Genomic DNA, 13,824 nt, shown 5'->3' with positions numbered 1-13,824 from the left:
TCATACAATTGACTGATGCAGTCGAGATGAGAATGCAATTTCTGATACTTCTCTACTTCATCGCCATCAGTGTCACTGTTGTTATGGCTACTGCGTACTCCTCGTGTTCTGGTGCACCCTGTAAGTTATGCTGAGAAATGTGGAAAGATCATTCATAATTATACAATTTTTAGATATTCCAACATGTGTCTTGGGACCCGATCAAGGCTGGTCTGGGTTTGATTGTACGGGTGGCACTAGATGGTATTTCAACAGTGACAGTCGGAGTTGTGAAAGCTTCTATTACTATGGCTGTGGCGGTGGTTCAAACCACTACTGTTCGTGGCGAGCTTGCTGGAGACGTTGCGGTGGCTTAATATCGAAAATTTGAAAATTTTTGATTTCACAATAATATAAATTTTTTTTGTGTAATAGACCAGAATATTTAAAAATATCAGTAAATGAATATTTGACGTTACACTAGTGTCTGTAAATAATGTGAATTGTGAGCTGTGACTGTATGGCTAATACTTTGTATAGTATTTTCCATTAAGTAATTTGTTGTTCGGTAAGGGAACGCTCAATAATTGAGAGAAGTTTTCGTGAAAACAAATTAGATTTAGTTTAATTGCATTTAAGGTCACGGTGTATTAAAAAATGGTACCCGTGTTGAAGGGTCCACCTTTTTAGAGATCATGAAAAATATGATATGCATGTGATTGGCGTTGAATCGTTTACTTCCTCCTCCTCCTTTTCCTTCGCAATTCGGCGCCAGTTGGAGATCCCAAGTGTAACCAGGTCGCTCTCCACCTGGTCCCTCCAACGGAGTGGAGGCTTCCTTCCTCCGTCGGGTACTGCATCGAACCCTTTCAAAGCCGGAGTGTTTTCGTAGCGTAGCCGCTTTTTATTCGGTGAACTATGTCAATGTCGTCGTATAAATTGTACATCCTTCCATTTTTTGCGGTATTCGCCCATGCCAATGTTCTGAGGACCATAAATCTTGCCCAACATTTTTCTCTCGAAAACTCTTAGTGTCGTCTCATCGGATGTCGACATCGTCCACGCTCTTCCACCATGAATCAGGATGGAAATTACGACTTATAGAGTTCAATTGCCTACTCAGTCCAAAGTAGCACCTGTTGGACAATAGTGATTCGGCGTTGGATTTCGAGGCTGGCATTGTTGGTGTTTTTGATGCTAAGGTATACGAAATTATCTACAACATCAAAGTTATGACTGTCAACAGTGACTGTTTGTTTGAAGACAGGAGATATTTCGTCTTATCCTTATTCATCACCAGACCCATTCGCTTCAGACATAGCGGCATAGTTGCAGCTCCTTTTCGTGCTGTCGAAAGTAGCTTTCAAATTGTTGAAAAGGTGGTATGTATCGATTCTTTTCTCTGTGGTCTTTTCCAAGATTTGACGCATTGTGAATATCTGGTCCATGATGGATTTGCTAGGTCTAAAGCCACACTGATAAGGTCTAATTAGTTCGTTGACGGTGGGCTTTAGTTTTTCACAGAGTATGCTCGATAGGATCTTGTATGCGATGATGAGGAGACTTATCCCACGGTAATTGGCGCAGATTGTGGGGTCCTCGTTTTTGTGGATTGGGCAGAGCACACTAATATTTCAATCACCGGGCATGCTATCGTCCAATCATATTCTGGAAAGAAGCTGATGGATGCATCTTATCAGTTCTTCACCACCGTATTAGAATAGGTCGACCGGCAATACATCGGCCACCGCCGCTTTGTTGTTCTTCAAGCGGATAATTCATATTTGAATTTCTTCAAGGTCGGGCAAAGGAACAAAGTTACAATACTACTCCTTAAGGTATAACTTTTCATGAAGATGATCCCGACTCATGAATCATTACTTTCTCAGCAATCCATCATTGACCTAACACAAATGCTTAACCCCACTGCAATCATTTGCCAATATTATATTTTGACATGAAAAAACAAAAACAAATATTTCTTACTGTATTTACAGCTGATTTTTTTTTTAAACAATACAATATTATTTAAATAATACAAGTAAACGTCAATTTCCCAGAGAAATTACAGTATTTAAAAAGCGATCGAACGTTAAGATTGATCAGTTTTCTAAAGACACTTGAAGTATGAAATTATCAGTTCTCTTCTTATTCTTCGGGGCAATTGTTATAGCCCCAGCGACCGAGTGTTGTGGACCACCATGTAAGTTTTGCTTAGAATATATAAATGTTCTGAACACTGTTGATTGTAATATTTACAGATGTGGGCAACTGCAGGGTAGGTTGCAGAGTTGGAAATAGGTGGCATTTCAACAGAGTGAGAAAAAGTTGTGAAAAATCTTGCTTTGGCGGTAATTCAAACTGTTTTTGTTCGTTGCAAGATTGTCAAAGATTTCGAATACGAGCTAATGTTTAAATTTATTAGTGATCGAGTTATCAATTAAATTATATTTCATTGGAATTAATACAATATGTTAAAATATGCTGCTGCTATAAATAAACAATACAATATAAATATGAATATTGCCTATGTGGTGTATCTATTAAGGGTGGATTGTTAGACGCCTTCGGATTGTGGACAAATGAGGAAGCACGATCACTCTGCTTTTTTACTCTCGAAAAATGTTGCACAAGAGTATTATATTTTTGTTCACATAACGGTTGTTTGTATCACCCAGAAATAAAAGAGTTAGATATGGGGTTATATATATGTATAAATGGTCAGGATGACGAGTGAAGTTGAAATCAGGATGTCTGCGCGTCCATCTGCCTGTCCGTCTGTCCGTGCAAGCTATTACTTGAATAAAAATTGAGATATCTTAATGAAACTTGGAACACATATTTCTTGGCGCCCTGAGGAGGTTGGGTAAAATCGGTCCACTGCCACGCCCACAAATAGGCGAAAACCGAAAACACATAAAGTGTCATAACTAAGCCATAAATAAAGTTACGGAAGTTAAAATTTGGAACAGAGGATCACATTAGGGAGGGGCAAATTTTGGTATATTTTTTTTTTTCAAGTGGGCGTGGTCCCGCCCTAAAATATAAATTTTTGTATATATCTTGCAAACCAATTAAGTATATAAGCCAAACTTTCTGTAATCGTTTCTTTTAGCTATTTCCTTATACAGTCCAAAAACGAGAGAAATCGGGTAATAACCACGCCCACCTCCTATATAAAGATTAGGTTGAAAATTAGTAAAAGTGAGTTTACTCACTAACGAAAAACGTCAGAAATACTAAATTTTTCATGAGAAATGGCAGATGGAAGCTGCACTCAGATTTTTTTACAAAATGGGAAATGGGCGTGGCGTCGCTCACTTATATAACTCAATTCTGAATTCCATCTGATTCCTTCATTTCATAATATAAACATAAGGAACTGATGAAAATAGCGCAATAGTGGCTTCACTTATGGATATTTTTTGGAAATCGGACTATAACTTTTCTAGGCCCCGGATGTCTACATGAAGCACTCAGTGCCTAAGGGTAATTTTTTACCGAAAATATCGGCCAATCTTTCAGATATTTCAATTTAATTCAGAGGAAATTATTTTCTCCTAATGGTGTGATGATTTTCGTTATTCTATTGGACTTTATGCCGAATATATGGATCAAATTGCGAGAGTATAAAATGTTCGGTCGCACCCGAACTTAGTCTTTCCTTACTTGTTCTCCACAAGATTTGAGTCTAGTCGTCCAAAGAGAAGAACTAACACAGTAGCAAGTAATTAGTGTGTATTTTATGATGTTTAGTAATTTCGATTTTTGTACTCTAATTGGCTATGATGTTATCATTCACATATTTACTGGGAACTCAATGATTGTTACACATAATGAAATTATTCACCTATCTATAATTGTCGGAAGGAAATGGGTTGTGATAAGTTTCTTCTGATAAGAAAACTTCTACGAGTTGATAACGTTATAACCTGTTTAAGAATGTGTACCAAGTTGGAACACTTGAAACAGTTACCTATATACATAGAAAAATAAACTTCAAAATTGTTATTGTATATAGGTTGTATTTAGTATACATAATTTTAACTATCTTCGATTGCTCAAACCTTTAAGAGAGGGCGATTCGAACAAACAACTCGTATAAAACAAATAAACTGGCATAACAAAACGGAAAAAGAATAGTAAGTGATTAGCATATGTTAATGCGATATCCAGAAGTTCTCTATTTTTCTCTCTGTTGTATTTTCTCAGAACTCATTTAACTCGATTTGTGTACACTTGCGAAACGTCTTAGATAACTTATCAATCACGTTAACTTTATGACAATTTTCTACATTTTTTCTTTATTATTTTCATATTTGTATATATAAATGTACGCTCAAGGCACTGGCAATGACAAACTTCCAAGTTTTAACCAAGGCACCCACCACAAAGAGCTCCGCGAAATATTAGGACAAAGCGTTGATTGCCAAAATTAACATATTCTAAACTTTTTTTAGTAGCAATACAAAACATATTAGGGTGACCTTATTTTGCTATAGTGGGTGTGAACCCGCCACCTACTAAGTTTATTATCTCATAAACTGCTGAAGCTGTATCAACCAAACTTTCTGGAGTCATTTCCACCTCATTTCCAAGAAAATGGAAATTATAACCACCCCCGCCTCCTATACAACTGTTATGTTGAATACTGTAAAATGGTTCGAAATCTGTTCACGACTAGGCCTAATTCCCATATAACTCAATTTTGACATCAATCTGATTCGTTAACTTTACAATATATGAATCAAGAAATGAATTTAAAATTGTTGTAATCGGACATTAACTTTACAAGACCCTAGATATCAAACAGGTAGACATCAGTGCTTGTGGCTAATTTGTTAACGAAAATATCGGTAAATCTCTCACATATTTCATAGAAATTCGGAGAGAATATTTTCTTTTTAATAATGTGCCTCTGTGACAAAAATTGGTAAAATCGGGCCATAACTTCCCATAGCTTCTATATACCTTAATGTAGAATTGTAGGTTTTGCAAACATCCGGTGGGTGGAAATATTTTAGCAAAATTAAGTGATCATACAATCTTGGGGAAATATTTGAAAACGGGCCAGGAAAAGCATCTATATCAAAATTTTCGTTATTCAAGTGTACTGTATGTCGAATATGTGGGTGTGTTATCTTAATCAATTTATATAAATATTTTGCGAGAATTTAAATATTCGGTTACGCCCGAAATTAGCACTTCCACACTTCTTTTTTCTTCCCTTTGTTTGTTTGACCTAATAAAAATCTCAAACTTTAGCAAATTAAATGCTTTTTTCTATTAGGATACCAGAACAGATGTCTGTATATTTGCTTGGTAAATATTCTCATTGTGTTTACAGCTGAAATTATGTAAAATATTTTTATAATGCATTCATTTCGATATAATAACAGCATTGTTAATTGATGTTTCATAAAATTTTTGAGGAATTGTGTACAATTCGTGGAATCTAACAAAAGCAGTGACTTTATACCCATTCCATTAGGTTAGGTTAGGTTGTTCTGGTAGGCCTGCAGGCCACGCATACACCAGTTATGGTCCTTTGCGATACCAGAATGGAGTGCCTTCACGTGTTCCCCGAGTAGTAGTCATCGTTAAGGAAGTCTGCGCTTGACATGAATTTTAATAGTTTATGAGGCCTCACTAACGATATCTCCTCTAACTTATCGTATTGTGGGGCCCCTAAGTACCTAAAACGCTGTCTCGCTAACGCAGGACAAACGCCCAAGAGATACTCCACTGTTCCCTTGGTGCCCGCTCTTGACATTTTCTGTATTCCTCCCGATCTGACAGCCCCATCTTATAGGCATGTCCCGCTACTAGGCTGTGACCGGTAAGAATGCCAACCATGGTCCTACAGCCCTTTCTATCGAGCGCCAGTAAGAGCCTTGTATATTTTTGATCTACCGCTTTGCACATGACCTTTGCAGTTTTACACCCCGGTAGATCCTTCCAGCGAGATATGAGTTTTCTTGCCATGCCCCTGTTTATGTCATCGTACAGAATGTGCATGGGTTTACCGATATTGATCATGTTTCCGGGTGACAGCTGTACACCACTCTTGGCAATCCCGTCTACGAATTCCTTCCCAATAGCAAAGACCTCTGCTTGAAATATACTGCAGTGGTTCGGCAGTTTGAACGATTGTTTTATGCCTAATTCCGGACAGTATATTCCTGCACCTACTCCCTCATCCATTTTAGAGCCATTCGTGTAGATATTTAAAGTGTTGCGTGTAGTTGCGGTGCCCTTGCGCCAACCATCCTTTTCCACGTTTACCGTGAACTCTCTTTCCCAGCTATAGAATGGGACCTGCCCTTAACAACCGAGCTGTGTCCGAAGGATCTGTATGTAAATTTACCTATTGCCATCATTCGACCCGCCGATTTCGCCGCGCAGTTTTCGGCAAAGAGATCTATAGGTGGCAGGTTTAATATTCGTTCTAGAGCAGCCGTTGGGGTGGTTCTTAGGGCCCCCGTTATACATAGCGCTGCAAGCCCATTCCATTAGTAAACAATGAAAATTTGCAGATATAATATTGTAATGACTCTTGATTAGTATGACTTTTCTTTTACGGCTATGTATGATCTCGTACTTTATGTAAGGTTCCTTTTGTATAGTAAGATTCATGGTCCTTGTCTAAAAGTTGAAGATTGGAAATGCACTGCATAGACGAGGGGAGCCGCTTTTTTGTCACGCCATGCCATGATTTTTTGAGAGTATTCTGAAAATAGCTATAGATGCTCTGTTTATTCACTCGAAGATATATGATGGTTTTGATGAGTGTAATAACATTATTTCCCAGTGATGAGCAGTTGTGGTACAATGTAATATTTTATTGATTCTCAGAAATATTTTATTGATCCGGAATAGGATGTTCGAATTAATACTCTAAGAAAAAGCAAAATCGTTCCTTTAACAAACGAATATTATCCTCCATAAATAGATGGATCAATTTGACACAAAGCAGAGAGGACTAAATGTCACAGAAGATTTTACAATGATTTTTGCGGTTGTAAATTATATCAAATAAGCGGGTAGCATTACTTAAGGTACTGCCTTCCGCATTGCTAAAAAAAAATCTAGAATATACTTTCGGAATGCTTTCGGGTTACCATCACAATTAATTGGAGTTGACATTGAGAAAACCATGTTAACTGTCAATTGCAAGTACACGGGGCGAGGTTTCGGGAGAAGAGCATGTCATATGTAGTATAATTGTACTATGCTTACTCACAAATTCTACAGATATGTTCATGAAATTAAGAATATTACCCGGTTTCACAGTTCGTACTTAAGTTGTGCCCAAATAAAATCTTAGCTAAGCATTGTTGTTGACTGAGTAGTCATTTGCGTTTCACAGTCGATGCTTATTTTCTATAAAATTCTATTATGATATATGGCAGCACAATGAAAAACATTTGTTTACAAATACCATCTGACAAATTGAAATTATTGTTGATGAAAAATAACTTTGCGACGAATAAATTTAGAATCTGGGAAATGGATGGAAACAATAAAAGGACACCGAATTTCACCGCAAGCGAGTGGGGGCACCTATTGCAACTCGCAGGAAAGCATATAACCGTCATTGAATGCAAGAAATTCCAAAAAATTTATCAACAAATAATTTTTATTTTATTTTTTTGACAAATAAGTCAATATTCAAAACAAAAATCAGCTGTTACTTAAGCACTGGTTAAGTCTTCCATTTTCAGTACTTAAGCAGAACTTAAGTATGAACTGTAAAACGCAATATTTCTGTTTTATCTTAAGCACAACCTAAGCACTGACTGTGAAACCGAGCATAAGAATACGAAATAAGCTTTCGTGATTGAACAGAACTGAGTTTTAGTTGAAACACGGAATTCACTTTTGCAACAAAACAACAGTTGTTGCAATTGCAGTTATGGCACGTCTGACAGAAGTTTCGTGAAGAAAAAAATATTCCTACATTTTTGGTAAGTTTTAATATATGTACAGTGGAACTTCCATAATTCGAACCTTCTATAAGTCGAAGATCTCCATAACTGGAACTCTTGAATTGGCAATAGCGTCTAGAAGCCAAATTTCATACAAATTTCTTTCCCTTTCCATAAATCGAACTTTTCGACCAGTACATTATACAAAATTTAAAATTTTACTATCAGGGAACAATTTTAAAAGAGTCTTTCTATATCGTATGGGGGCAAACAAAAAATATGATTTTATACTTGTAGATTTCCTAAATCGTGTAACAAAGGCATGAGATATATACGTCAAGAACCAAACAATAGCAAACTGCAACAAACAAAGTTACAAAATACATGTTTTAATGTATTTAAATACAACTTGTTGCGAAGTAAATAACTAAAACTGTGGGTAAATCTATATTTTACATCTTTTTGAAAAATATATGTTTTAATGAACATTTCCATAACTCGAAGTTATGGTGATTCGAGTTAGAGAAGTTCCACTGTATATATATATATTTACAATTATGTTCCGCGTGAATAAGAACTAAGGTTGTCACGATTTAAGTATAAATAAATCTTTCAGTAATCGTCAGCATATAATTAGGTACTAGCTATGGACTCAATGACGAAGTACAAAAGTTCTAAGTTATTATTGTGCTATGCTATATGTTAGGTTGTAAAAGAAGAAAGAAAGATTTTGAGTGACAGGTTCTCATATCCATGATATTCGCTCATCAAGAAGTTATTTTTCTAAAGTAGTGTCTACGGATTTCCGTAAATCTAAGCAAATTTTTGACCTTTTGACCTGATTTTCATACATTGACCTGCCTCAGTAGATTAAGAATTAGTATACGCGTTTATGTCATCATCTATTGGCCATTTCTCTGTACGCTATCTTTGACTACTGCTCTTGCCAAAATGTTCATAAATAAAAGCAACAACAAAGTTTGCGAGTTGAATTCGATACAAGAAAGCATGAGAATAACTCATTGAAGTGAAATAATCGCATTCTGTAATGCTACCAAATTTAGTTTTATGAATTTTAGAACAATTTATGGATGTTTTGAATTTCTCATATATGATTTTTTTTTATCTATTACACTATAAAGCAAAATCGACTTTTTTCAGGGTATTGAACCAAACAGATTCTTTCCGGAAGATTAAGACTTAAGTAAATAAATCGTATTCTCCGATATTCGAAATTAGCCTCCAAAATAGAAATATTTGGTTTCGAAAAAATGATTTTTTAAAATAATAATTATTAATTACAGCATATAATTACCGAAAAATCAAAAATTTGGAAATATAAACACATCTTCTTCTCAATTAAATGTTGTATAAAACTTTTCGGCCAAGCTTATATGACAGAAGCTATAAGGTGTCCGCAAGATTTGTATTGTTTTCGAAGATCTAACTTTAAGTCTACATAACATCTGTTATACAAGTTTGAGCGAAAGATTTTATACAATTTCTTTACCAAAGAAAAAAATGAAACATGAAATTTTTAACTCTTCAGCTGTAATGGACTCTTAATAAACGTGACATTGTGTTACCATCTAAACTGATTCTCAATAAATCATAAGACTTTCTGTGCATTATATTTGTTGTTTTGGCACGTGTGAACATATTTTCGCTTTATTTTAATGAAATTCGTTTATCGTCAACATAATGTACATACGGTTCTTTTGTTAGGTGAACCAAATTGTCACGATTTAAGCTTAGCAAAGCGTTTTTACACCAAACCTCAGCAGAAAGTAATAACCTTGTTTATGTGAATCTACATGACATTTGACATTAAAATGAACTTGAAAGCCAAGATCTGTAATGATGTTCTTGTTTTCTTACTTTTTGGAGAGTTAGTGAGTTTACGCTTTTTTTTTTGTTCAAACCGCTTCTACGTTCTGGAGTGACAACAGGGCGGTTGAAATAAAAACTAGTGTGTACTTTTGAGAGCCGTCTGTATTATCAGGAGAGAGTGTTTAATATTCTGAGTGAATGTTATGTAGTCGTCCAACCTGGTGAATATTCTAAATTTCGGTACCATAACTATGAGAAGCTCTTTTCCGATCAGAAAAAAGTTTGCTTTCGAGAAAATATTTGTTGGATCTATGTTTATCTTCAGTGTTGTTTATTTTTAAAGTCGATTATTCTACCTTATGTTATTGAAGAGTACGAGAGATGAAATGTATTGGCCTAAGCCAAAAAAAAAATTGAAAATCTATCAACTTTTTGCTGGAAAAATTAGTGTTGTTTATACGTCTTGAAACACACGTACATATGAAGATCTTTTTTGGAAGTTACAAACTATATAATTCTAAATATGGACCTTTTATTATTTTCAGAAAATGTGAAAACATGGAACACTATATAATCCAAAGGAACTAACCAAAGAACCTACAAGTCGTTATTTTTTAAGGATCACCGTGATACTTTTAGAAGATAAGAGGACGCTAGAAATATCCCATCTATTACATAGTTAAACACGCATTTTAAGCCAAAAAAATGACTGTCAACGGGTTGCTAGGACGCTCAGTGCTAACTGATGGTAAGTTTTAAATAAAAGCATTTAAGAAAATAGCTGTTCATTTAGTATCTAACATGCAACTTAGAACCTAATTTGTCAACTTACAAGTAGTAACTTGTAGATTTTTTAATTGATTGTGAAACATAAGCTATTTTAGTCATAATTTCGAGTAACTTTAGTAGAAACAAAAATATGATATCAAAAAAGTTAATGTATTAATATACAAAGTTGGTTTTTGGGATGTCCTAAAGGGACAGCAGTTAAAACAACTGTCAAACTAAACACAGATGTTTGACATTTATATTAATAATTAAATAATAATTATAATAAACTATGTGAGCTGAGAACTTAAACCCTATTTAGAAATGTATACATTTTTTGGTACTAAACATTTGGTTTGACAAAACAAATGTGCTGAAATGAGAATTAATGTCGTCAACTGAATGGTTCGTTTAGTTCAAAGCTGTTTTTATATGATTTTAAAATTAGTTGTTTAAACTGCTTAGATAAGAGCGGGGTTGTTAAAGCTTACCTCACTAACTTACTAAGAATAATATGGTTAGTACTTTCCTTGGGCTAGTGAATGTAGGTATATTTATTCAGTTTGAAACGATCAGTACACGGAGGTCGATTAAATACGATATACAGACACTTAATAAGCAAAATTTACGTAATTGATGTGCGTACACTTCTAAGGAGATATACTTGGGTTTCATCAACAATTTTAAACGACTACGGACCAGACTTTCCGGACAATTTTTTGGGACAACAACATACAATTGACCTGATGGAAATCTATATCAGTCGCATTATGGGAGAGTTAAACGCAGGTATACTGGAAGAATTCATATAAAAATGTGTCGGTAATACGACGTGATTGAGCTGGATGTGTGTCTAAAATTCGATTCAAACAGTAAATGTTCTAAATATTCCTAATTTTCTTTATTTATTTCACTTTTATTCATTTATTTATGTGATGGAAGTGGAGCCATTTTCTAAATATAAAAGTTGAGTGGGGTAAAAATAATTTTGGGTTTTCTAGTAAAGATCTATTTATCAAATTTTACTTCGATTAAAGCCGCACAGTTGTTGAAACCGTACCGTTAAACAAAAACACTAATAAAGATGACGTTTAGCGTAAAACCCTCTGACACCAATACGGTTATGTACTGTACTTATGTAACAACAAAAGTAAGCAAGTGATAGAGCCGATCTTTCAAGACTATTATTTGAATAATGCTAATTATTTCTTTGCAATATACTTTTAAAAATATCTTTCAAAACTCATCCAATACAATTTTTATTTGTATTTTCTATGATTGGGTCTAAAATCATTAATTTTTTACGGTTTTTCGAGTTACGCTACTTTCGGCATCGCATTATTTTCGAAAGTCAAAAAAATAGATTCGGTTATGTTTTTGACTTTAAGTAAATTTAGTGTTCTAAAAACAATATTTAATTGATAGAATATAATAGTATTTTCTTATTTCCAAAATAAATTGCTAAAGTGTTTTTAAATATTCATCGGATTCGCATGAAACTCGCTACTCGGGTGTTTTCAGGGCCGCGGATTACGAATTCGATGTCACTTTTTATACTCTCGCAACAAAGATGCTGAAAGAGTATAATAGTTTTGTTTACATAACTTGTTATAGACTTTTCTGGTATTATGTGTATGTACATATTACTGTTAGAAGGAACAAATAACAACTATTCTGGGAATGGTAAGAAAATAATACATTTCAAAGTTCCGTCATTAATCGCTGTGTCTTCTTTTTTCTTACTTCTTCATACAGCTTCATTTATTTGTTTACGTATTAAAATTTCACTTTTTTCACTGGCTTTCGAATCTAAAATTTGTATTTTTTAATTTAAACCAAATTTAGAATTTATTAAATTCTATCAACAGCATTGGATTTGTGACGTATTGACGTATGGAATTTTGATTTTATTGCAAAAAAGTATAAACTTAAAATAAAAAATCCGTGTAAAAAGAGTAAAACCTTGTAAAAAGGAGATTAACTGTATACCAAAGTGATCAGGGTGACGAGTAGATTTGAAATCGGGATGACCGTCCGTCTGGTACACATATTTCTTGGCACCATGAGACAATTGGTATTGAAAATGGGCTAAATCGGACCACTGACACGCCCACAAAATTGCGAAAACCGAAAACACATAAAGTGTCATAACTAAGACATAAATAAGGTTATAAAAGTAAAATTTGGTACAGAGGATCACATTAGGAATGGGCATATTTGGATGAAACTTTTGGGGAAATGGGCGTGGCCCCGCCCACAAATAGGTTTTATGTATATATCTAGCAAAACAGTAAAGCTATATAAATCAAACTTTCTGCAGTCGGTTCCCCACCACACACCATGAAAATAGTTGAAATCGGATAATAACCACGCCCACTTCCCATACAAAGATTAGGTTGAAAATTACTAAAAGTGATTATAGAGTATATGATCTGTGGTATCACTTGTGAAAAAATGGTTGAAATCGGACTATAACTTTTCAATGCCCCGTATATCGCATATGAAGAACTCCGTGCCTTACGGTAATTATTCACCGAAAATGTCGGTAAATCTCTGAGATATCTTAATTTAATTCAGAGAAAATCTTTTATTCTAATAATGTGTCTCTGTACCAGAAATGGTTAAAATCGGGTCATAACCCTTCCTAGCTCCCATATACCTAATATTAGGTGTTTCAAACTTTTAATGGACCTTGTACTATATACATATGTATATGCCGAATATTTGAGTCAAATTGTGTGTTATCTTAATAAAAACATAGCAATAAATTATGAGAGTATAAAGTGTTCGGTTGTACCCGAATTTAGCTTTTTCTTACTTGTTTTAAATTCAAAATGGCGGGTCCAATATACATTTTAAAAATTCGCCATATTTCATGCGCTATTTTGATTTTTGAAAAAAAAAATTTGAAAACTATTAGAAATATCAAAGATATCAAGAGAAACAAATTTCATTGTGGCCACTGCTTTCTACAAGTTTTTTTATGCTTCTTGAACCAAAGACGGCTTTTGGCCTGGTTTTGAGTAAAGAAAACTGTCAAACAATCTCGTAATAACTCTAATATTTTTTAGACCAAATAAAATAATTATTCTTGAGTCACCAACAAATTTTCTTAACAAATTCTTAATTTCTTTTCTTCACGTTTTCTTCCCTCCTTTTGTATCCTGTATACTTTGGACCGCCTCCAGATGGCGCCGCGTTTTTTATGAGAAATTTTTTGCCCAAAATAAGAGGTTATATGCGAACTCAATTCTCTTTTATCTGTCACTTATGACTTTATTGTTTATATTTGTCTAATACAATTAGGTATATTATGGAA

The 13,824-nt window shown here is 34.4% G+C and overlaps 1 protein-coding gene across 6 annotated transcripts in view; it reads left to right on the top strand.

The window, feature by feature from the left end:
• Nucleotides 1–13,824, top strand: part of LOC105216486 (glycoprotein-N-acetylgalactosamine 3-beta-galactosyltransferase 1) — a 38,907-nt gene that overhangs the window by 21,575 nt on the left and 3,508 nt on the right. For 5 of the 6 annotated variants that reach the window (XM_029043044.2, XM_029043042.2, XM_054228259.1 and 2 more), the window contains exon 2: nucleotides 10,283–10,485. In XM_029043044.2, the coding sequence (XP_028898877.1) occupies nucleotides 10,443–10,485 (43 nt within the window). In that variant the 5' untranslated portion in view covers nucleotides 10,283–10,442. Of the gene's footprint in view, nucleotides 1–10,282; nucleotides 10,486–11,064; nucleotides 11,295–13,824 lie in introns of those variants that run through there. The other variant, XM_054228260.1, reaches the window with a different exon arrangement.

Source organism: Zeugodacus cucurbitae, chromosome 3, assembly GCF_028554725.1.
Source record: "Zeugodacus cucurbitae isolate PBARC_wt_2022May chromosome 3, idZeuCucr1.2, whole genome shotgun sequence".
NCBI lineage: Eukaryota > Metazoa > Arthropoda > Insecta > Diptera > Tephritidae > Zeugodacus > Zeugodacus cucurbitae.
The sequence above is the reverse complement of the archived record's forward strand: the minus strand, read 5'-3'. Positions and strand labels throughout refer to the sequence as shown.